Raw genomic sequence first — 26435 nt, 5'->3', positions numbered from 1 at the left:
CGCGAATGGTCCGTTGTATAGAAAAAATGGAGCAAGATCTTTAAACCGAAGCTGCCAAGTAACCCCTGAGGTTGCCAAATGCCTTCTTTAAAGAGATGACAAGTGCCACGGTTCTGGATGCCTTCGCCTTCCACCTCGAAAAGCGGAGCATCACCGCCTCTTATCAATGTGTTCCCACGGTCAATTCTCCAACCCCGTTTTCCTAATCATCGGGCGGGCGGGTGTTCCCACCTGCCTTATTTACCTGAGCCATGAGGTACAGCCGGGGGACTCCTCTCCGCAGACCTCCCAAGCGGTCCCCTTTACAGCCCCTCAAAAAAGGGGGTCTGAGCCCAATTCCGCTGCAACCCCCCCATGCTTTCTCCTTATGCCTTCCCGAGGGTCCCCCCGTTCTGCAAACTTTAAAAAGCAGCGTGGCTTAGTGGAAAGAGCACGGGTTTAGGAGTCAGTCGTCACGGGTTCTAATCCCGGCTCCGCCACCTGTCAGCTGCGGGACTTTGGGCAAGTCACTTCAGTTTTCGGTGCCTCCGTGACCTCATCTGTCAAATGGGGATGAAGACTGCGAGCCTCACATGGGGCAGCCTGATCGCCCCCCATCTACCCCAGCGCTTAGATCAGTGCTCGGCACGTAGTAAGCGCTTAACAAATAGCAACATTATTAAAAAGCGGGGGTGGGGAGGCTGGGGGTGGTGTCGGTTCTCCCCTCCCCCGCCCGTTTTCTCTGCTCTGAGACCCGCCCCGCAGGCGGTGCTCGCCCTGCACGTGGTGGGGAGCGTTTAGAGCCACGACGGGGCGGGCGGGCGGGCGGGCGGCCGAGAATAGGCGCGGTTTAGCGGAAAGAGTCCGAGGTCGCGGGTTCGAATCCCGGCTGTGCCGCTCGGCTGCTGTGTGACCCTGGGCGAGTCCCTTCACTTCTCTGGGCCTCCCCGGCCTCATGTGTAAACACGGGGACGAAACAACGTGAGCCCCACGTGGGACAAGCCCCGTATCTACCCCGGCGCTCAGAAGAGTGATCGGCCCGAAGTAGGCGGTTAAGCAACGCCAGGCACTTCTTCTTCCATCCATCCATCCATCCATCCATCCATCCATCCATCCATCCATCCATCCATGCATCCACCCTGGTCCCCCCCATTCGATCGCCTCCTTGCCCTGGAAACGACACCTTCCGGGCCGTGCGGGGGAGCCGTTCCCGGCCGGGCAGCAGGAGGAGGAGGGGCGGGGGGCGGAGGGGCGGCGAAGGGCCGGTCCCCCGGGGCGCTTACCTGGCCGGTGATGCCCGTGATGAGCGCCACCTTCCTGGACTTGCCCATCTGGCCGTCGCCGGAGCCGCGCGCGGCGGGAGCCTGAGCCTGAGCCTGAGCCTGTGCCATGGGGGGGCGGGGGGGAGGCCAGCGGCGCCGCTTGCTCCGGGGGCGGCAGGGGCGAGGCGGAGCGCGGCCGGACGGTGACAGCGAGGCGGGAGGCGAGGGGAGGCGAGGGGAGGGGCGGGGATTGGAGCGGAGCGGAGCGGAGCGGAGCGGAGGGGAGGGGCTGCCGGCCCGCGCTACGTCATCTGCAGCCCCATGATGACGTCAGGGAGCACCCGCCCCCTCCCTCCCTCCCTCTCCCCTCCCCTCCCTCCCTCTCCCCTCCCCTCCCTCCCTCTCCCCTCCCCTCCCTCCCTCTCCCCTCCCCTCCCTCCCTCTCCCCTCCCCTCCCTCCCTCTCCCTCCCCTCCCTCCCTCTCCCCTCCCGCCCTCTCCCCTCCCGCCCTCCACCCAGGCCCCGCCCCGCAGCGGCCGGGGCCGTGCGCAAAACCCCGGCTCCCCCCCGCGCCCAGAATGGACCCTCCCACCCCGCCGGAGCGCGCGGGGGGCGGCGCCAGCGGGCCTCACCAACTAGCCTCTGCGCGGGGGGGGCGGCCTGAGGACCGCTCGGAAGACCACAGAGAATCGGGAACAGGAAGAGCCGTCAGGCCCGCCGGACCTCGGCCCGCGATGCTGAGCCTAAGCGGGGTCTCGGACCTCCCTCACGATACTGATAACCACGTTAAGCGCCTGATAGCAATAATGACGGCATTGGTTAAGCGCTTCCTGGGTGCAGAGCGCCGTTCTAAGCGCTGGGGGAGATCCCGGGTCATCAGGTGGTCCCACGTGAGGCTCACGGTCTTCATCCCCATTTTACAGATGAGGTCACTGAAGGGACTCGCCCACGGTCACCCAGCTGACGCGTGGTAGGGGCGGGATTCGAACCCATGACCTCCGACCCCCGAGCCCGGGCTCTTCTCCACTGGCGCCTACTAGGTGCCAGAGACCGTTCTAAGCGCCGGGGTGGATATAAGGTAATCAGGCGGTCCCACGTGGGGCTCACAGTCTTCATCCCCATTTTACAGTTGAGGGAACTGAGGCACGGAGAAGGGAAATGACTTGCCCAGAGTCGCACAGCACACCACGATAACATAGTCTAAAAGCACTGAGGCGGAGGAGGTGGACAGAGCACGGGCCGGGAGTGTGGTATGTGTTACGCGCTTCCTAGGTGCCAGACGCTGTTCTAAGCACTGAGGTAGATAGAAGCCAATCCGGGGGTCTCACGTGGGGCTCACGGTCTTCATCACATAGTAAGCGCTCATTAAATACGATTGAATGAATCCCCCTTTTACAGTTGAGGCAACTGAGGCACGGGGAAGCTAGATGACTTGCCCAAAGTCCCACAGCACACCATGATAACATAGTCTAAAAGCACAAGGCAGAGGAGGTGGATAGAGCATGGGCTGGGAGTATGGTATTTGTTAAGCGCTTACTAGGTGCCAGGCACTGGACTGAGCGTTGGGGTGGGCACGAGCAACACGTTTGCTAATTCTGCTATAAGCTGTTCCAAGCACTTAGTACAGTGTAAGCGCTCGATAAATACCACTGTTTGATTGTAAGCTCTTAATAAAAACCATAAAAAAGTGGATCCTAGAAACTTGCAGATTCCTCCGAAGGCAGTGTGAAAAAGAGATGCCCCTTTTTCCGCATTCACGAATGTCCAACCTCCCCTCCAGGACTGGGTTTGGGGGCCGGAGGGAGGACAGCAGGGGAGCCCCAGGATTCAAGGAACTCTCAGGCTCAGAAGTTCATGCTGGAAGGTGCATGTTGATCTAACTTCCTGGGCTCACTAGCCTTATGCTTTGTCACCAGCTCACTTCCTGGAGGCAACAGCTGTCGGCAGTTCTGGTGGGAAGCAGTCCTTGCTGGAAAGTTTTGTCTAAATACATCCCTTCTTGGATGTCACAGTGGCAAGAAAATAGAGCCCGGAGCCACCCCTCCCCTTCCCAGCCCTAAGCCAGCAGTGACCTGGATCCTCTTGAACAGGCTCTTGGCGTAAGATCATTGACACAAACACTGACATTTGATGAAATTGTAAGGGTTGTGGGTTTTTAAGCCCATTTTCCCTTCCTTCACTGCCGCTACATGCTCATCCTTGGCCAATTCAGAAACTATGGTGTCGCCGAAGTCCAGAGAGGGTTCTCGTACATATTTCCTCTCCTCACTCTGCATCCCAACTAAGGGACGTCGCGACCTAGCTTATACACCGCTGTGTAGGTTGAGTTCCATTCCTGTTTCGGGCCGTTCATTCGCTTCATTTAATTCACTAGGACATGGTCAAGTATGTGATCTCAAGTTTCTCAGTCTGTGAAACAATGAAAACAGTGGATAGTTAGCTTGAGAGGAAGGGAAAATTTGAGCTGGGGTGTAAGTGGGGGAAGCAGCATGGCCTAGTGGAAACAGTTAAGGGCCTGAGAGTCAGAGGACCTGGGTTCTAACGCCGGCTCCGCCACTTACCTGCCGTGTGACCTCGGGCAAGTCGCTTAAAGCCAGTGGTCCCGAGTTTCCGCTTACTGAGGAGAGGGATGGGCAAACATTGAAGGTTTTGTAGATGCCGGTGGAACTGCTGAAGAAGTCAGCTGAATCTTTGCTGTAAATCCGAATCTTACAACCATAAAGAGAGTCACCATTACACTTTTATGAAGTTCAGTGACCCATATTCACCTCATTTTGGCTTAAAGAATGGTGAAAATAATGGAAAATAAATTGTCAGACTATAAACTTTTTGAGCTTTCTGTCATGTTCAGTCGTCCAAGTTTAGGAGTTTGAGACTATAGTCTTCTCCTCTTTCTACCGTGACATTTCATATGGCACCACTCTTTTTAATTCAAAGAAGAAGAAGCCTGCCCTAGTAGAAACAGAATGGGCCTGGGAGCCAGAACACTGGGATCTAATCCCAGCTCTGCCACCTGCCTCCTGTGTGACCTCAGGCAAGTCATTTCACTTCTCTATGCCTCAGTTTCCTCATCTGTAAAATGGGGATTCAACATCTGTTTCCCTCTCCTCTAGACTGTGAGCCCCATGTGGTACAGGGATTGGGTCTGACCTGATGAACTTGTATATACCCCAGTGCTTAGTACAATGCTGGGCACAGAACAAGCAATAACAAATGCCAAAGGGAAAAGAATGCCTAAGGTTATGACTGAAGATGGAATTCTTCTGTCCTCCGACCATGAGCTAACGAGCCCTCTAATTTAGCTACTGGAAGTAATATTAACTTTTATTGAGCACCTACTTGGTGCAGAACACAGTACTAAATGCTTGGGAAGTACAGAAGATTGATGTGATATATTGCCTTTCCACAAGAGGTTTACACACTTTTAGGGGAGATAAACATCCTTGGCTTGAATACCTCATATCTCCTCAGGGTTATGATACTATCCTTAATAAGTACTGAGGATTCTATTTCCAGAAAAATCTGAGTTTTGCCTTGACATGTTAAAGGCGCTGACCTGCAACCCAATCCCCATTAAATCGGGTTTATCCCAATTAGTAATTGGCAAGATTGCATTAAACTTTGAATCCCCGGTTTGTTCCTATGCATTTTTGGTATACCATATTTGGCCTGAAATATATGAGGCCTTTTAAAACGATGTCCAAACAGTCTTCATGAGAAATAACTTGAGCTACATTCCAATTCGGTCTGAATAAGATATGTTTCATCAGCCAAGTCAGGGTCACTCAGGTGCAAATATTCACTTTTAATCTTAAAGCATGTTTACCGAGTCAGACCAATACATAAACATTGCTCTTATTTGATTCCAAGCCAGAAGAGTGCTTAATGAAAAGATATTAGGGAAGTAGGCCACTGTAATCTTTCCATTATAATAATTATGGTATTTGTTAAGCGCCGACTACGTGCCGAGCACCGTTCTAAGCCTTCTGAACCTCCAGCGTCTTGTCTCGTCTTATGCCGTTGAGTTGTTTCCGACCCATAGCAACACCACAGGCACATCTCTCCCAGAACACCCCGCTCTCCATCTGCAATCTTTCTGGTAGTGGATCCATAGAGTTTTCTTTGTAAAAAATACAGAAGTGGTTTACCATTGCCCTCTTCGGCGCAGTAAACCTGAGCCTCCACCCTCGATTCTCTCCCGTGCCTCTGCTCCCCAGCGAAGGTGAGTTTTGACTTGTAGCAGATTGACTTCCACTCATTAGCCACTGGCCAATTTGGGAATGGAACAGGTTTGCCTCTGCTTGACTCTCCCTCCCGTAGCTGAGACTGGTAGGGTACTGGAAACTCTCCAGGTGAGAGACCCTGAGGGGTAATCTCCAGTGTAAGGTCAGAGAATAGGTTTTGAACTCTAGAAAGGGTGAGAAGGGATGGGAAAAGCAGCATGGTTTAGTGGAAAGAACACAGGCCTAGGAGTGGAAGGTTGTGATTCAACTTCCTACTTCTTTGTCTATTCATGCAGCCTTGGATCATCTGTTCTTTAGGTGGTAGAATTTTAGACAACATAAAGTTCTGGGTTACCAATGACAACGTTTTACATCGTGTAGGACTAACTGCATAGAGTCTTGGTTTCCTTCAAGCTTATTTTCTGTCCATACTGCCATCTTGACAATTCAAATAAGTTCAGAATTCTTTGTAACTTATTGTGTACTGTAGGTATTTAGCAGAAGTCTTTGCATGCAATAAATAGTTCCTGGTTGACTGTCTCAAAAATTGCAAAGATACTTGCGATATGCTGGATTGGAAGAGTTTCTCAGCAGCTCAAAGTCATATTCTGACTCTAGCTTCCAAACTCCTCATTCCATCCTCAAGGGTAGTAACACAGCAGTAAGCAGCTTAACAGCTCTACACAACTCTAATGGGATTGAAGAAGGAGTCAGATAGAGCATTAGGTTTGACTCCATCAATCAAAGAATCACGGAAAACCTTAGGGATCTGGATCATTTTTTCTTGGCAGCCAAATTTGCTTCAGAGATTGTGTTGAATACTTTGGTAAAAAACACAGATAAAACCTGGAAGTCTCACCTTTACTCCTTGCATTTTTCCTGAATCGGTGGTGCTACAAAGATCATGTCTTCTATTTTGGTCTGAACCCACATTATTAGTCAGCGGGTGCATGATAACAACATGAGAAAAACCATCACTGAGGTAGATCCATGCTTAGCCTGTGAGGTACATTCAGCTCTGCCTCGGTACGCATTTTCACTCTGCTTTTCTCCAGAACGCAACAGCAGGATTGAGGAACTTTCGTCAGGTATCACAGGGCTTTCTGGTTACAGCTTGACACAGTGTTAAAATAAACAGTTGTGTGTACGTGTTCCCGGTTTAGGGCTTGGTGAAAACCCCAGTACAAGTATTCCTTGTCACAGTGTTCTACAAGAATGACATTTTTCTTTAATGGTGTTTGTTAAACACTTACAATGTACCAGGCACTGCATTAAATGCTGGGGTAGATGCAAGCTAGCCAGGTTGGACACGGTCCAAGTCAGCTGTGAGGAGCTGTGAGGCCCTCAGGGGTCTCAAAGTCTTAATCCCCACTTCACAGATGAGGCAACTGAGAAACAGAGAGGTGAAGTGACTTGCCCAAGGTCACACAGCAGACAAGCAGCAGAGGCAGGATTAGAACCCAGGCCCTCTGACTCCCAGGCCAGGACTCTTTCCAGTAGGCCATTAATTGTGTTTATTCTGCATTGTCATCCATCATCAGTAATGTTTAGCAAACACCCGCTCTTTGTAGGGCACTGAATTAAGTATTTAGGTAATTCTAATCCCACTACCTCAGGATGCTTAGAGAAATAGTGTGCTGGTTGTCCTCCTTGTAATTAGTTTTAAAGCCTCCGGATATTTCACCTGACATTCCTAATTTTCTTCATCTCTAACTTTTCCTCTAGTATCCCATTCTAAACTTCCAATTCATTAATCTATTCAATCCCTTCTTGGATTGTCAAATCATGTTTTCATCTGTTTTTATTGAAGCTACTCCCTCTTCCTTGTGTTGGGGCATTTGAAACACCAATTTCACATTTGCTATCACTCACCTTATATCTATCTATCTATCTATCTATCTATCTATCTATCTATCTATCTATCTATCTATCTATCTCTCTCTCTCTCTCTCTCTATCTATCTATCTATCTATCCCTATATCTATATAGATAGATATACCTATATATATATATATATAGTGCCTGTATATATATATGTACCTTTCCAGGGCCAGCCGTAATAAATTGACATCGATAAATGTAGATATCAACAATTTTCACAAAAAGCAATATGGTCCCAAAGATAAAAGTCTATCAGATTTATTTAGTTACAAACACAGGGTTAGTTGAACTTTCCTAGGATAAAGCTTGCCATGTTCTACTTGCAACAGTTCCTCTCTTGAATCCCTGGGTTTGTTTATGGTTGCATTCTAGATAGAGCAGTGCTAAAGAAATCCCAGCTCCACCACTTACTTGCTGTGTGACCCTGGGCAAGTCACTAAACTTCACTGCATCTCAATTTCCTCAACTGCAAAATGAGGATTCAATACCTGTTCTCCCTCCTACTTACACTTTGAGCACCATGAGGGTCCTGGTTATCCTGTATCTACACCAGCGCTTAGTACGGTGCTTGGCACACTGTAAGTGCTTCACAAATACCATAAAAAAAAGAAAAGAAATTTGTTAAATTGACACACATTGCCAACAAAAGAAGTTTCTCACAAATTTGGGAGAAGCATCCCACTTCAACCTGAGACTCATAAATAAAACTGCTCTGCTACCCTGGAAAAACTTTGAATTTGATTTTAAATAGAAACAACAAAAGTGTGAAAGTCAATTCCTGGAATATTTTAGTCCCATTGGAAATACGTATCAGTGCATATCATTCTTTAAAATAACTAGATTTACCGTTAACCGTTGTAGGACATTACCATAGTTCACACATCTGGCTTTTAGAGCAGTTCCACCAATGCCTGCCACATGCCACACAAAGCATCACATGCCAAGACAGATCACAAATAATGTGGTGCTAATCGCATCATCCTGTCACACGGAGGGTCATGTGAAGGGAATGGATGATGGCCAGAAACTAGAGCAACTGTCAACAGAAATGGAGAAACTGTAAACTGGTGGAGCAGAAGCAATATTTAAGAATGCTCTCAATCAAAACCCCAGATGATGTGATGTAGTCGAGGGCAGATGGAAAATGAAAGCAGAGGCCAGATCAGCCTTGCAGGCAAAAAGTAGAAACGTGTGACTTTCTAGATCAGGATGTAAATAAGGAAACACTAAAATGACACAAGGCCCTGTGGAAGTTAATCGTGGTCGCTCAGTCATCGGTGGAGTTTAGAGTCGACCTACTGTACGTAGATCGTTGTACTAAGCACTTGGGAATGTAGAAGAGATGTAAAAGTTCTTTCCCTCAAGGAGCTTGGAATCTGGTGTCACTGAATTTAAGAGGCTTGAAGAAACAGCATGATTGTCGCCCTTTTTGGAATTCAAATCAATCAGTGACATTTATTGAGCGCTTACTGTACTAAGTGCTTGGGAGAGTACAATACAACAGAACCGACAGACTCATTCCCTGCCCACAATGAGCTTACAGACTAGAGGGGGAGACAAGCATTAATATAAGCAAATCAATTATGGATATGTACTCAGTTGAATGAGAAGAGATGAATGAGAAGAAATTACCTCCTCTTCTATCCCCTCACCTCTTCTTCTCCTTCTTTTATGAAACTGGCTTTTTCTTTCTGTTTTTCCATTGTATTATCCCTGTCTTCCTCCTTTCCTTCTTTGATCCTGTCTCCCCACTATCCTCCCACCCCTCTCTTCCTGATTTCCCTGGAGTCCTTATCAATCAATCAATGGTATTTCTTGAGCTCTTACTATGTGCAGAGCACTGTACTAAGCCCTTGGGAGAGTACGGTACAGCAGGATTAGCAGGTTCCCTGCGCATAATGAGTTTGCAGTCTACAGTTCTCCCTCTTCTCACTGCTCTCATTCCCATCCCAGTCCTCCTGCTGGTCCCCTTCTCCTTCCCTTCTCTGTTCCTTAATCGCACCCTCGAATCTCCCTCTGCCTCCACATTCTATCCCTCTTCTGAGTCACCGCTATTAATAGATTACACTGGCCTCGTCGGAAAGCCCCATCACTGGCCGTCTGCACTCACTTGTCTGAAATGACCCGAGCTTGCCCAGGCTATCACCGAACTCTGGTGTAAGGAGAATGAGAAAGCCCAGGGCTTTAGTAACGGGCCAGGTGCCAGTGGACATTTAGACTTACTTAAAAAAAAGAAAAAGAATACCCTGTAAAGGATGCCAAGGAAATAATAGAAGATTTTTCTTACGCAACAAAAGCAGGATTATGGCTAAGGAATCTTTGGACCCCCTTGATCACTGTGGAGTTTAAGAGGTTTTCAGGGTTGAAAAGAAGAGAGGGCCAAAAGCCACAATTCATTCTTTAGTTTGATCTCTACTGAGAAAGCTGTTAGGAAATAGAAGCAGTGTGGCCTACTGGATGGAGCACGGGCCTGGGAGTCAGACGGACCTGGGTTCTAATCCTGGCTCTGCCTCTTGTTTGCTCTGTGACCTTGGGCAACTCACTTCACTTCCCTGTGCCTCAGTTACCTCATCTGTAAAATGGGAATTAAGACTGTGTTCAACCTGATTAATTTGTATCTACCCCAGTTCTTAGTACAGTGGCTTATCAAATGCCATTAAAAAAAAAAATTCCCACACCCAGAATAGCTTTTCACAGCAGACAGGACAGAGATATTGGATCAAAATGGATCTAGGCTATAAGCTGATCGTGGGCAGGGAATGTGTCTATCAACTCTGTTATTTGGTACTCTTCCAAGCACTTAGACCAGTGCTTTACATACAGCAAGCTCTCAGTAAATAGCCTTGATTGATTGATTGAAAATGGGGTAAACGCATAGAATATTACAGATCAAATTAATCAGGTAGATGTATAAGCCAATCACGAATACTGAAATGCATCTTAAGTATTTGAAGGAACTTTATCAGGAAGTTGAAGAACTTCTGGACAGCGTGAATAAACTATTGTTTCAAACAAGCAGAAAACTGGTGTACTGCCAATGTTATTCCCATTTATATATGGTTTTCTGTAGGTCTGTAGATAAACAAATTGAATAAATCTAGGCCCAAAACTCAAGGAATTCACAATTTGCAATATGTCATAGCATCTCTATTGAGTCAGGCCTAAATAGCAGAGTAAAGTAGCAATCTAAGGCAACCACATCAGCTCAGACACACACGCACACACACACACAATTTTACAAATTCTGTTGCTTGGAAAGGGAGAGAGTTGACCTTCATATTCAAAAGTGATGTGTCTCTGACAATGACATTTTATTATTACCAAGTGCTTTTAAGTTATTTCCAATTCATAGCGACCCTATGTATATATTTTCTCCAGAAAGTCCTGTCTTCTGCCATAATCCGTAACCTTGCTAATGGTTCTTCTGTTATTGTTGTTATGGTTTCTATCCATCTAGTTGTTGTTCTGCCTATTCCATGTTTTCCCTGGACTTTTCCTAGCATTAGTGTCTTCTCTAGAGAATTAGTCCTCCTGACTTCGTGTCCAAAATACGCTAATCCAAGTCGAGTCATTTGGCCTTCCAAAGACCACTTTACATACCAGTGTCTAATCCTGGCTCCACCACGTGTCTGCCATGTGACCTTGGGGAAGTCACTAAACTTGTCCATGATTCAGTTTCCTCATCTGTAAAATGGGAATTAAGTTTGTGAGCCCAGTGTGGGACATGGACTGTGTTCAACCTGATTAGCTTCTGGTATTTATTTGTTAAGCGCTTACTATGTGCCAGGAACTGTGCTAAGCACAGGGTGGATACAAGCAAATCAGGTTGGACACAGACCCTGATTAGGCTGATTAGCTACCCTAGCGTTTAGTACAGTGCCTGGCCCATAGTAAGCACTTAACAGATACCAAACCAATGGATGCAGGTATGGCCAGTATAGAACCAACAGTCCTTTTCCACAGCTTGCTCACTCAAAGACTGTGCTCATATGCATACCGCACCTACTGCTTTTTTTTTTTTTTAGAGAAACAGCGTGGCTCAGTGGAAAGAGCACGGGCTTGGGAGTCAGAGGTCATGGGTTTGAATCCCAGCTCCACCACTTGTCAGCTGTGTGACTGTGGGCAAGTCACTTAACTTCTCTGTGCCTCAATTACCTCATCTGTAAAATGTAAAATGGGGTACAATCTGTAAAATTGTAAAATCTGTAAAATCTGTAAAAGACTGTGAGCCCCATGTGGGACAACCTGATTACGCTGTATCTACCCCAGCGCTTAGAACTGTGCTCTGCACATAGTAAGCGCTTAACAAATACCAACATTATTATTATTATTATTAAAAAATACTTCCTCACAGCTCACAATCATTTCAAAGGTTCTCTTAAAAAAAACCAACACTCCTTCCTTGATTGTACGTCAGGCTGGTTTGTCTGCTGCAGTTGTCTCATCTTTTAGCTGTCACACCACATTGTGTGAGAGCTATGCTTCACTGCATCTTCAAAACAATTCCTCTCTGGCTTCATTTTAGTCACCCTATTTCAGGTCGTTAGGGAACCCTTTGGGTAGCCAATTGTCACTCATTTACATTCACTTGGGACACAATCACATTTTGTGTGGGACACCCAGTGTCTTCTAGACTGTAAGCTCTCTATGGGGAGGGAACGTGTCGGCCAACTCTATTATACTGTACTGCCTCAACTACTTAGTACAGTGCTCTGCATGCAGTAAGTTCTCAATAAATATGACTTCTCAATTGATTGCTGTGGGGAAGTGAGCACAGGGTTTGTTCGTTTTTGTAATGCTGGTATGTTGACTTCATTCTAGACCTCAGTGTGACTAATCAATCCATCAATCAATCATATTTTTTGAGTGCTTACTATGTCCAGGCCACTTGGGAGAGTACAACATGACAATATAACAGACACATTCCCTACCCTCAGTGAGTTTACAGTATAAAGACAAGTTTACAATCTAGAGACCTTCCCTTGTCCCTTGAGAATGGTAATAATAATAATAATAATGGTAATAATTGTGGCATTTTTTAGGCACTTAGTCTATGCCAGGCACTGCACTAAGCGCTGGGGTGGATACAAGCAAATCAGGTTGGACACAGTTCATGACCCACATGAGGCTCATAATCTTAATCCCCATTTTACAGATGAGGTAACTGAGGCACAAGGAAGTGAAGTGTTTTGCCCAAGGCCACACAGCAGACAAGTGGCAGAGCCAGGATTAGAACCCATGGCCTTCTGATTCCCAGGCCCGTGCTCTATCTACTACACCACACTGCTTCTCCATAGTAATAATAATAATTATGGTATTTGTTAAGCGCTTACTAGGTGCCAAGCACTGTTCTAAGTACACAGGTGATGCAGATAGTCAGGCTCAACAAGCCAGATGTGCCCTCTCGGTTGGCTCCAAGTCTCACAAGCATGTCGAAGGTTGCCTGAAGATGGTTCTGTAGGAGTCTCTCATCAAAAATGACAAATGAACCTTGGTCCTGAAACTTCAAGAACAAGAACCTCCATGAAGGAACTGACTGTAGTGACCGGTTTGGGAAAGAAGGCAGAACACCCCCTCCCCCTGCAAAAAAAAAAAAAAAAAAGATCAGAATAATCAAGTGATCGCTCCTACATGCAGTGGTGAGAGTAAGCTGGAAAGGTCCAGAAGGAGGCAACGTAATAATAATTATAATAATAATTATGGTATTTTTTAAGGGCTTACTATGTGCCAAGCACCGTACTAAGTGCTGGGTGGATACAAGTAAATCAGGTAGGACATAGTTTCTGACACATGTGGGGTTCACAGTCCTGATCCCCATTTTACAGATGAGGTCACTGAGGCCCAAAGAAGTGAAGTTACTTGTCCGAGGTCACGCAGCAGAAAGGTGGTAGAGCCGGGAATAGAACCCATGACATTCTGACTCCCAGGCCCCTGCTCTATCCACTCTGCTGTGCCGCCTCTAAAGAAACGCGGTAAAAAAATGAGTTCAGATGCTCCCATTCCAGTTTGATGTATTTCAAAGGGGACACTTTTGTATTTCAGTGCCAGGCCGAGGTTGCTAGGTCAGCAGCTCCATGGCAGGGCAGTGGGTGGGCTGTCCCTTACCCATATGAGTGGACTTGACCCCGAGGAGGTGCCAGCTCCCGCTCAAAGCTACAGTGCAGGGCCTGAAATCCAGTGTGCCAGGCAGCTAGTCAGTCACCACCGGCGCTCTTGCCTCCCACAACAAGCCAGTGTGGCCCTTAGATGAGGATGGGGGAAAGCCAGCCTGCAGGGCTTGGCCTCCACCTCTTGACTGTTGACCTCGAGCAAGTCGCTTCACTGCTCTGTGCCTCAGTTTCCTCATCTGTAAAATGGAGAGTAAGACCGTGAGCCCCATGTGTCCAACCTGATTAACTTGTTTCTACCCCAGCCCCTGTACAGTGTACAGTGGTTAAAAAATACCACAATTATTACCCTGTATGTCACTGCTCCCTGAGATGCCTTGCTCGGTTTCCCCGTCTCCTGACAAACGGTGTCTGGCTTCATCGTATCCCCACAAACCTCATCCCAAAATGAGTCTATTTTTACTCTCACCAATTTCATTCTGTCAGATGGAATAAAGGTGGGCAGTTAGTATTATCAGAGGAATACTCGCTTCAAGCCCTGCTTTTCAGTACCTCCCAGTGGCTTAGAGCCATCAGGCTAATCAATCAATCCATCAATAAATGGCATTTATTGAGCACTAAGCTCTGGACTAGACACTTGGGAGAGAAAAGAGTGAGCGGTTACATTCATCTTATTTCTTTACCTGGGGCAATGCTGTATTGACTATGGAAAAAGCTTGGACCAATAGCCAGGTTAAGCATATTGAGTGTGATAAGAAATAGATTGTTTTCAATGGTATTTGCAAATCATTTACTCTGTGTCAATCACTTAACTCAGTGCGGCAGTAGATAGACTTAATCAGGTTGGACACAGTCCCTGGCCCCCTCGGAGCTCACAATCTTAATCCTCATTTTACAAATGAGGTAATTGAGGCACAGAGAAGTGAAGTGACTTACCCAAGGTCACACAGCAGACCCGTGGTGGAAGCAGGATTAGAATCCAGCTCCTTGGCAAATGAATCCTTCTTCTTCAACCCCATGCTTCCACTTCTGATGTTTTTGTATTTTTAACCAAAACCCATTTTTCTTGGAAGGCTTGCTTTTCTTCATTAGAATATATAGGTTTCCAATCCCATTCCCAGATTCCAGGAAAGAAGCCACTGTGCAAATGAAATATAAAAGACAGTGAGTTGGATTTCAAATAATCTCTCTGACTGAAAGACTCTGACACTGAGTTACCTGTATCTTTATGAGAAAACACCCAATACAGGATCAGGCCCCCTAACTCTAGGACTGTAATGAGTCGGTGGGGAGGTATGTTCTGTTTGGATCAAAAATTGGTTCTGTCGGTGATTAAACTGTCCTTTAAACCTCACTTAAGTTAATGATACTTAACTATTCATCATTTAATTTTTGAATATTTTGGTAGTGTTCAATTTTATCAACATACTACCCTAAGTGCTGTGAGAGTAAGGAAGTATATTGTTTGCTTTAATAATCAATCAATGATATTTACTGACCACTGAACAGTGCTCTGCACATAGTAAGTGCTCAGGAAATACGTATGATTGATTGACTGATTGACCGCTTACAGTGCACAGAGCACTAAATTAAGCATTTGGGAAAGTATATTTAGTAATGTTCAAGGTGGGGGAAAGAAAACACTTGATAATTAGCCTGTGATTTTCAAGATTTTCAAGTAGCAACACCCTTCTTGATCTACAAAATGCATTCAATATTGCTAATCCTTTTATATCCTGCTCCTTTGTCCCAGTGCTTTTAAACTACAGAACTTGATGTTTCTTTAAATAGAACACACCCATTTGCTCTCAGTAATTACTAGCTGAGTTCACACAGCAGAATGGTGGTAGAGCTGGGATTAGAACCCGTGACATTCTGACTCCCAGGCCGGTGCTCTATCCACTATGCCGTGCCGCCTCTAAAGAAATGTGGTAAAAAAATGAGTTTAGATGCTCCCATTCCAGTTTGATGTATTTCAAAGTGGACACTTTTGTATTTCAGTGCCAGGCCGAGGTTGCTAGGTCAGCAGCTCCATGGCAGGGCAGGGGGTGGGCTGTCCCTTACCCATATGAGTGGATTTGACATCAACGAATTTTTGAATATCTTCTTATTTCAAAACATAATTTACATCTTTGCATTTTCAAAATTAAGTCACGCACTCATTTCTTTCACATTTTCAAACACCACTGAAAGCCATAGGGCTTCCGTGCCTCTTCATCCTCTACAGGTAAAGATGGCACTCTCCCATTTCTGACAGCCGGGGTCCCAGTCATTCATTCATTCATTCATTCATTCATTCATTCATATTTATTGAGCACTTACAATGTGCAGAGCACTGTACTAAGTGCTTGGAATGTACAGTTCGGGAACAGATAGATACAATCCCTGCCCAATGATGGGCTTAGAGTCTAATCGGGGGAGAGAGACGGACGAAAACAAGGCAACATAATCACGATAAATAGAATCAAGGAGATATAAACCTCATTAATAAAATAAACAGGGTAATAAATAATATATACAAATGATCACAGTGCTGAGGGGAGGGGAAGGGGGTCCCTGTTCTGCTGAAATTTTCTGGCATTTAGGCCAACCGGAAAGTCTGGAATGTTGCGACAGCTGGACATCGGATGGCCCTGCTGGAGCTGTGAAGAACTTAGAAACCTCTCCGTTAGCTTTAATACAGTGTGGCCTAGTGGGAAGAGCATCGGCCTGGAGTCAGAGAAGCTGGGTTCTATTCCCGGCTCCACCATTCATTCATTCAATTGCATTTATTGAGCACATACTGTGTGCAGAGCACTGTACTAAGCACTTGGAATGTACAATTGGGCAACAGATAGAGACAATCCCTGCCCTGCCGTGTAACTTTGGGCAAGTCACTTAACAACTCTGGGCCTCGATTCCCTCATCTGCAAAATGGAGATTAAATCCCTGTTCTTCATCCTGCTTTGAATTTGAGCACCGTGTGGAAAGTGATGTATATACCCCAGTACTTGGCTCATAGTAAGCATTTAATAAATACATTATTATGATGATGATTTTATTATTATTGATTCATTTTATTTATTTTGATCCTGGTTTTCTTCATTTTTTTTTACTGCTTTTTACCTTTCAATCTCTCCTGGAGAGTCAGTCACCAGTCCTCACCTTTCCATTACTCTTCAATTTTCACCTCCTTGTGGACCATTAACACTGTCCACATTTTCACCTTTGTACTCTTCCCTAGTGCTCGGTACAGTGTTTGGCATTTAGAAGATGTCCCAGCTTTCTAAATGTCTGTGATGAAAGGACTTACAGTCACTGAATCAGAAACATGAGTCCTATGGATCTACCAGCAGGATGTTTATTGTGTAGCCGCCATCTTTATTTATGCCAATGGAAATGTAAGCCCGTAATGTAAATGTAAATGTAAGCCCGAAATGTAAATGTAATGTAAATGTAAATGTTAGACTGTAAGCCCGTCAAACGGCAGGGACTGTCTCTATATGTTGCCGACTTGTTCATTCCAAGCGCTTAGTACAGTGCTCTGCACATAGTAAGTGCTCAATAAATACTATTGAATGAATGAAATCCTTGCCCCATGCAAAGGTACCTAAAAATTGTATTTTCCCTAACATGTCTCTTCCCATTTTGTGCAGTTTGGCCTAAGTGAATGAGCACAGTAATGGAATTCCATGCTCCTGCTCTCACTTTCACAACATCACTAAAATCCACCCTTTTCTCTCTATCCAAACTGCTATCATGTTAATCCAAACAGTCATCCTATCCTGACTTTATTACTGTATTGGCCTGCTTCCTGACCTCCCAGCCTCCTGTCTCTCCCGACTTCAGTCCATATTTCACGCTGCTGCCAGATTATTTTTCTACAGAGATGTTCAGGACATGTTTCCCTACTCCTCAAGAAACTCCAGTGGTTCCCCATCCACCTCCACATTAAAAAAAAACACCCACACCTGCCTCCCCCCCCCAAAAAAAACTCCTCACCATTGGTTTTGAAACACTCATTCACCTTGTTCCCTCGTATCTCACCTTTCTACTCTCCTACTACAACCCAGCCCACACTCTTCGTTCCTCCAATGCCAACCTTCTCATTGTACCTCAATCTCACCTAGCCACTGGCCCCTCACCCATATCCTGCCTTGGGCCTGCCATATCCTGCCTTGGGCCTGGAATGCCCTACCTCCTCAAATCTTACGGACAATTTCTTTCCCCCACTTCAAAATTTTATTGAAGGCACTTGTCCTCCAAGAGGCCTTCCCTAAGCCCCCCTTTTCCTCATCTCCATTCCCATCTGTGCCTCCCTGACTTGCTCCTTTCGCTCTCTCCCCCCACCCAGCCCCACAGCCCTTATGTACATATCTGTAATTTATTTCTTTATATTAATTCATTCAATCGTATTTGTTGAGCATTTACTGTGTGCAGAGCACTGTACTCAGCGCTTGGAAAGTACAATTAATGTCTTCCCCTCTAGACTATAAGCTTGTTGTGAGCAGGGAATGTATCTGTTTATTGTTATATCATGCACTTCCAAGTGCTTAGTATTGTGCTGTGCAATCAGTAAGTGCTCAATAAATATGATTGAATGAATGAAATGTATGAGATCTGGATTCAAGTCCCAGTTCAGCTGCTGGGTGACCTTAACCAAATCACTTAACTTCTCTGGGACTCAGTTTCCTCATCTGTAAAACTGGAATGACAGATTCTGAGCCCCATATGGCAGAGGAACTGTGTCCAATCTCGAAACTCTGTATACACCCTAGTGTTTAGCACGGAGTCAGCGTTTAATACATGACAAAATAATTGTTCTAAGAGGCTTCTGGATTCAGAAGAGGCAAGGGTGTGAAACTGGTTTCTAAACAAATAAAACCTCATCACTTATCCTGCTATGGGCTGTCCTGTTTAAACTATTGATGATTGAAGGAGGGAGCCTTCATTGTGAGGTGACAGCCTTGGTATTAAACCTTAGCTAAACCACAAGCCCAGCTGGTTCTTCTAGTATGCAAATAGAGAGGGGCAAGTTCACCAGAGAATGATGAATCTTCCTTTGCATTCAGGAAACCAAATGGCTTTAACACTCTCTGATGCCTTCCTTCAGTGTTTCTCATACTTAGTGTTGAAACTCAGTTAAGAGGGTAGTCAAGAGGGTCAAACAAAGAACTTTATGGACCTCAGAGAGCCTATGATGAGGACAATGGCTCAAAAACATTAATTATTCCACTACGCTAAGCTCTGGGGTTGACCATCAAATGAATTATACAAAGACCTGATAGTTTCAGGACTCTGCACCTGGGTCCTTTAAAGAGAGACCTCAGGGACTTGTCATTGAAAAAGAAATTTCCTAATGTCTATTTACTTCCTGGCAGAACCAGCTCTGAAAAGCTCTGAGAAAGTCCTGCATCCTTCAGCCAGGTAGAGATGAGGTGGAGTGGAATATATGTTTGTGTATGTGTGTTTTTCTGTAAGGAGAGGAAGGAGGAGGCATACTCTGTCATGACTGAGCTCCTTTTTTCTCAGCAGGATCTGAGATCCTGAAATCAGGAGAGACCTGTCCCATGGTTCTTGATAATTAGTCTTGACACGCTTCTGTGCGAGAAACAGCCTATCATTCCATACATACCTATGGTTACTTTTGACCTGAGAAGCAGCGTGGCGTAGTGGATAGAGGATGGGCCTGAAAGTCAGAAGGACCTGGGTTCTAATACCTGCTCCACCACGAGTCCGCTATGTGACCTAGGGCAAGCCACTTAACTCCTCTGTACCTCAGGTTCCTCATCTGTAAAATGGGGATTAAGACTGTGAGCCCCATGTAGGACATGGACTGCGTATAATTCGAATAGCTTGTAGATACAAAATAGGCCAGTAGATAGCCAGTGCTTAGTACAGTGCCTTGCACATAGTAAGCACTTAACACATAACAGATTAAAAAAAACCTGGGTAGCAACAGAATACCTAAGCAGCTGCAGTATGGGGAACTGAAAGTGGGCACAGGGAACCCTGTCAATCAGTCAGTGGTATTTACTGAGCGCTTACTGTGTACAGAGTCCTGCACTAAGTAAGCACTTGGGAGAGTGCACTGTAGCAATCAACAGACACATTCCCTGCCCACAGTAAGCTTAGTCTAGATAGGGATTCAGACATTACTATGAATAAATAAATGGCAGCTATAACCTTAGAGGACAGAAGAACACAGATATATGCTATACAGTTACAGTTACAGATACATCCCATACAGATATATGAAAAGCAGCATGGCCTAGTAAAAAGATCACAGACCTGGGAGTCAGAGGACCTGAGTTCAAATCTGAGTTCCACCACCGGTTTGCTGGTGTGACTGTGGAAAAGTCACTTCTCTGTGCCTCAATTTCCTCATCTGCAAAATGGGGATTCGATACCTCTTCTCCCACCTACTTAGACTGTGAGTCCCATGCGGGATCTGATTATCTTGTATCTTCAGCAGTTAGTATAGTGCCTGGCATATAGTAAGCACTTAAATACCATATTAGGATTGTTATTAGTATTACCCCAATGCTTAGTACAGTACCTGGAACATAAGTTTGTTTTATGGTATTTGTTAAGTGCTTTATGGGTCAGACATTGTACTAAGCACTGGGGTAGATACAAGCTAATCAGGTTGCATATAGTCCATGTCCCACTAGGCCATGCTGCTTCTCTTGTAAGAGCTTATACAGTAAGTGCTTAACAATACCACAATATACACTAATAAAAATGTGCTTCACTATATCTGTAAATGTGTAAATCAATTTCAAACATTTGAAAAGGATAATGGATTGTTGGGAAACTGCTGAAGCAGACAGACCAGCCTCTTAATGAATGCTGTTATTAATAATATTAATTATGACACTTGCTAAGCACTTACTATGTGCTAGGTACCACACTAAGCACTACCGTAGATACAAGCTAATCAGGTTGGACACAGACCATTTCCCACGTGGGTCTTACAGTCTTAATCCCCATTATATAGATGAGGTAACTGAGGCACAGAGAAGTGAAGTGATTTGCCCAAGGTCGTGCAACAGACAAGTGGCAGACCTGGAATTAGAACCCAGGTCCTTCTGACTTCCAAGACTTGTGTTCTATCCAGCAGGCATCACTGCTTCTCACTAATAATAATAATTATTACGGTATTTGTTAAAGCATCTACTATGTGGCGAGCATTGTTACTAATAGTTACTGGAAGAGCTTTGCTCTGCTTGAGCAAAAGCTCCACAAAGATTGGAATACCAAGAGGGAAGTTCAAAAATGAAGATAGCTCCAGAATGACCTACCATTCATAATAAGGGCATGAGTGTTGATTTTCTCCATCATCATCACTGTTTATGAGCATCTCTGCTTCTAGATGAGAAGGAACAGGTGGCTTGGATCCTACTCTTTCATAAGGTTTTTTTAATGATAGAGATTTGCTATTTATCAAGCACTGTTCTAAGTGCTGGAGTAGATATAAATTAATCAGGCCAGATCAGCCCACATGGGGCTCAGAGTCAAGTAGGAGGGGGAACAGGTATCGAACCTATTTTGTTAATGAGATGTACATCACCCTGATTCTACTTATTTGCTATTGTTTTAATGAGATGTTCTTCCCCTTGATTCTATTTATTGCCATTGTTCTTGTCTGTCTGTGTCCCCCGATTAGACTGTAAGCCCGTCAAAGGGCAGGGACTGTCTTTATCTGTTACCGATTTGTACATTCCAAGCGCTTAGTACAGTGCTCTGCACAAAGTAATACTATTGAATGAATGAATGAATCTCCATTTTGCAGTTGCAGAAACTGATGCACAGAGTAGTTAAGTGACTAGCCCAAGATCACACAGCAGGCAAGTGGCGGCGCTGGGATTCAGCCCGGGTCTTCTGGCTCCCGGACCTGGGCTCTTTCCATTAGGCTATGCTACTTCCCATGGGTTGAGCAACCTTTGGATATATGGCAGGGAGACCTTGACCTCCTAGTAAGCAGAAGTACTAATAGAATGTATTAAGCGCTAACTGTGTGCAGAGCACTGTGGTAAACACTGGGAAACAATGCACAGATGGGAATTAGACAGAGCCTAATCCCCGCCATCTCGATACGGCCTCCATATTAACTCTCAGGGTTGGTATATAGAAGGCACATAGATATTTACTGACTCACTGCAGTCTTTCCAATACATTAGGGACCCTTCATTTCCAGTGGTTGGCATAAGGACGATGTAGAAATGTACTCACTGTGGCTCTGATGCCATTCCCAGGGGGCAGAGCAGTGGAGTGGGGCATTGTGGGGTAGTCCCCTGATTACTTATCTTCCTTCTCTCCCTGCCATATAGTCAGTTGCAAGCAATAAATGTGGGACAGATCAAATAATGGGAGGTAAGGCCACTTTGTTTACAACAAAAAAATACCTTACTCCAAGATTTTTGGGATAGAACGTTTGTTGTCCAGAGTATTTCTAACTGAAATTGGATGGCTGCACAATTCAAATTTGACCAACCCCCCCCCCCCCCCAGAAAACTAACAAGGTGGTCAAAGATTACAAATTAAAATCAATCAATCATACTTATTGCATACTTACTGGGCACAGAGCACTATACTAAGATTCTTAACCAGTAATTAGTGAACTTCTTTCTCAGGACTTTTCTTCCTTGATGAGAAAAATTGGGTATAAAATTTGCCTTATTTTAAATCTTTTTTATGAACCTTAGAACTGTCTAAATAAGTTGCTCAAAATATCACTGGAAGCCTTTTAAACATACCAAAATGCTTCCTCAAAAGTGCCTTGTTTTCATGTCCAAGTGTCTGGGATGTTTTTTATAAATCACATGCAAGAGGATCAATAAATCATTTTGTTTCTCCCTCAGCCTGAACTTCTCCTCAAACATCCACTTTCTTTAATTTTCAACTCATTTCCTCTCTCATAATCGTGGATTTCATGGTCTAGAGAACTCAAAAACTGATATCCCAGCTGCTTAAATGATTCCTGAAACTGGTAAATTATGGCAGACACAGTTAGTTGCAATATATGGGTCATTGGCTGAATCCTTGAAAATTGATAACCTTGCTGGTCTCAGTAGCCTTCAAGTTTTATTTTAAAAGCTTAAAGGGTATGGAGTTGATTAGTACTTGGAATGCTGACCAGCTGAGAATATCTGGAGTATGGGGCTCGTCACTTGTCTGGGAGTGCAGATTTGCTCTTAACTAGAGAATTCTGCAATGTCGAAGATCGTTCGGATCCTACTCTGCCCTCTTGGCATAAAGGAGGTGCCTGAAAAATGTGTGCCCACCTGTTTTCCAGCCAAATTCCATATTCTAAAGCCTTCAATTGGAGGACTAGTGTTAGCTGAATTATGATATAGGGGGGTTGAGTTTCACTCCTTTTCTTATTGTATTTTGAAAGGAGAATGCGACCCCCTCCAAATCCTTGTTATTACTGAAAATATGTCTTGTTATTTAAAAGAAGGCCTTATTCTTTTATCTGAGCTCTGGAGGGTGCAATACATCCTGAAAAAACTGTGGCAAAGAAAACAACTTCTCTCCTCTCCCTCCTTTATTCTCCAATGGGAGATGGATTTTATCCAATTAATCAATAATGGTATTTATTGAGAGCACTGTTCTCTTGGGAGAGTACAGGGCAACAGAGTTGATAGACAAGCTTCATGCTCACCAGGAGCTTATAGTCTAGAGAGGGAAACAGACATTAGTATACATAAAGTAAGGGTAGGTACTGTGCTGTGGAGCTGAAGGTTGGGGTGCATATCAAGTGCTTAAAGGATACAGATTCAAGTGCATAGGTGATACAGAAAGGAGAGGGAGTAGGGGACAAGAGGTTGGGGAAGGCTTCTTGATGGAGACGTAACTTTAATAAAGTAATTTTACCTGCTTCCGGGAGAGACTATTTGCCTGCTCAGCTCCTCCCTGCAGGGCCTCTCTCAAATGCTAGAGAAGCAGTGTTCCCCAGTGGATACAGCACAGGCCTGGAAGTCAAATTCATGCTCCCCACTTCTCCGCTCTGTGACCTTGGGCAAGTCACTTAACTTTTCTGTGCCTCTGTTCCCTCACCTACAAAATAAATACAATCGATTGGTTGGCAAAGCAGAGCAGCAGTAGATCTGCTCTCAGAACTGTTGCAATCGCATGCCCGGTACACAACCCACAATCCTAACCCCAGAAAATACTACATTCCATCATTTGTATGTCAAGACAAGGATGTTTAGCATCCTTGACCTGGGTGCAGGGAGGGAGATATCAAAACTTAAATCCACAGAGGGGACTACCCCAATATTATTATTCTTATTCAGCACTTTACAGCAGTTTTTCATAATACTAGATCAGTGCACCGTAGGTTAGTCTCACTGTGATGGATAAGAATTTGAGGCACAGAGAGGTAAAATGGCTGATTCAACGACGAAGTTGATCATAACTTCTGGCATGCCAAATGGGACGGGAGTCAGGGCATAGATAGGGAAAGGAGGCAGAAAGAGAGACAGAAAGAAAACAGCACGACAGGGGTGACAGCCCAATCACTCACACCTCCCTACCCAGACACATGCACATAAAGGTACATACACACACACACATTATTTACCAGGATGGTAATCTTGATGCTGGGTAATAACAAGCAGCAGCAGAAGCAGAGTGCCACCAGAATGGAAAATGATGGAAAACTCACCATCAGTGGAAGTCGAGATCCTGAGTAAGTGACAGTCATGAGAAGGCTTAGGGAAGCTACTCCAATATCAGATGTTGCTTTTCTTCTCCTGCTGCTCTTCCCTGCTGTTCTCTCTTGCTGGGCTCCCAGTCACAGAACTCACCCCTACTGCTCCTCTGTCACTCCACCAGGTCAGAAGGGAGAGCCATATTTTGCAGGGTGGAAGTGGGGACAAAGATTTCACATCAGTTGGTCACAGTACCAGTGAAAGAGATAAAACACGATTTTAGTCTTCTGACCTCACTTATAATTACCTCCATTCTTTTGTTCTCAAGTTGGCCAGAAACCCAACAACTTTTGTTGAATACTTACCAAGGACATATGTATCAAAAGCACTATATCAAGTGCTTTGCTCACAGTCTAAAGTTACAGAAAAAATCAAGTGATTTAATAAGTATATAATAATAAGTGTGTATGTGATAAACCATAGCATAACACTCAAAATGGTATCTCAATACTTTCCTTAGAAAAGCTAGCAATATAAGGGACTTTTCTTTAATATAGAGATACTTTTCTGTCTTTCAGCAACCTTTGGACGCTATCTAGAAAACTAAACTCACATATACCAAGCACAGTGAACACTCAATGAGTATTCAATTAATCAGCTTGAGCTTTCCACATGACACAATTAAAGTGTAAAAAAAAAGATGAAAATGCAGAGACACCCCTGTGGAGTTTAAGGGGGAGGAAGGTGTCTACCAACTCCATTGTAGTGTACTCTCCCAAGTGCTTTGCACATAGTAAGCACTCAATAAATGCCACCGATTAATTGACTGAAGATGGCAAATGCAGCATAGTGTAGTGGACAGAGCGTGGGCTTGGGAGTCAGAAGGTCATAGGTTCTAATTCCGGCTCTGCCACATGTCTGCTGTGTGGCTTTGGGCAAGTCACTTACCTTCTCTGTGCCTCAGTTCCTTCATCTATAAAATGGGGATTAAGACTGTGAGCCCAATGTGGGACAGGGATGGTGTCCATCCCAATTTGCTTGAATCCACTCCAGAGCTTAGTACAGGGCCTGGCAAATAGTAAGTGCTTAACAGATATGACAATTATTTATTTATTATTTATTAAATGACATCCAAGTAGAACTTCCCAACAATGTCAGATTTATAGTTATGAGGTAGACACAGTGGGGGAATGAGGAAAGAGTACAATGCTCTGCACATAATAATCAATCATATTTATTGAGTGCTTACTCTGTGAAGAGCACTAAGTTAAGCACTTTCACTCATTCATTCATTCAATCGTATCTCTTGAGGGCTTACTGTGTGCAGAGCACTGTACTAAGCGATTGGAAAGTACAATTCGGCAACAGATAGAGACAATCCCTATCCACGAACGGTTTCACAGGCTAGAAGAGGGTGACAGACAACAAAACAAGTATACAGGAATCAATAGCATCAAAACAGATAAATAGAATTATAGATATATACACATCATTAATAAAATAGAGTAATAAATATGTACAAATACACACAAGTACTGTGGAGCGGGGAAGGGGGTAGAGCAGAGGGAGGGAGTAGGGGCGATGGGGAAGGGAGGAGGAGCAGAGGGAAAAGGGGGCTCTGTCTGGGAAGGCCTCCTGGAGGAGGTGAGCTCTCAGTAGGGCTTTGAAGGGGGGAAGAGAACTAGTTGGGCGGATGTGGGGAGGGAGGAACAGAGGTAGATGTGGGCCAGGGATTGATGGCGGGACAGGTGAGAACGAGGCCCAGTGAGGAGGTTAATAGCAACAGAGGAGCAGAATGTGCAGGCTGGGCTGTAGAAGGAGAGAAGAGAGGTGAGGTAGCAGGGGGCCAGGTGATGGAGAGCTATGAAGCCAATAGTGAAGAGTTTTTGTTTCATGCGAAGGTTGATAGGCAACTACTGGAGATTTTTGAGGAGGGGAGTGACATGCCCAGCCCATTTCTGTAGAAAGACAATCCGGGCAGCAGAGTGAAGTATAGAGTGAAGCCGGTAGAGACAGGAAGATGGAAGATCAGAAAGGAGGCTGATGCAGTAAGCCAGTCGGGATATTTTGCGAGAGTAGCACAAGAAATACCACTGATTGATTGAATCATTAATTTGCAGGATCGGGCTCTTGGAATTAGAGGCCGAATGAATATTTCAGCAAGTTATCAGCACACCTGCAGAATATTCTGTCAGAGGGATACATCTCCTCAAGTGTACAGTGTACCTTAACAATGGTTCAATTTAAGCTCTTTTTTTAAGTAAGCAGAAATCTGCAACGAGACTTTGCTGTAATATGACCCTGATTCTTCTCCAGTGGAAGTGTCAGGAATGCTTCCATTTCTCT

General features: G+C 44.9%; 1 protein-coding gene across 1 annotated transcript in view; it reads right to left on the bottom strand.

The window, feature by feature from the left end:
• Positions 1-1449, bottom strand: part of GMDS (GDP-mannose 4,6-dehydratase) — a 566781-nt gene extending 565332 nt beyond the window's left edge. The window contains exon 1 of the mRNA XM_029054026.2: positions 1263-1449. Within this exon, the coding sequence (XP_028909859.1) occupies positions 1263-1370 (108 nt within the window). The 5' untranslated portion in view covers positions 1371-1449. The remainder of the gene's footprint in view (positions 1-1262) is intronic.
• Between the last annotated feature and the right edge of the window lie 24986 nt (positions 1450-26435).

The sequence above is a fragment of the Ornithorhynchus anatinus genome, chromosome X3, assembly GCF_004115215.2.
Source record: "Ornithorhynchus anatinus isolate Pmale09 chromosome X3, mOrnAna1.pri.v4, whole genome shotgun sequence".
Taxonomy (NCBI): domain Eukaryota; kingdom Metazoa; phylum Chordata; class Mammalia; order Monotremata; family Ornithorhynchidae; genus Ornithorhynchus; species Ornithorhynchus anatinus.
Note: the sequence above shows the minus strand (reverse complement) of the source record. Positions and strands in the feature narration are given on the sequence as shown.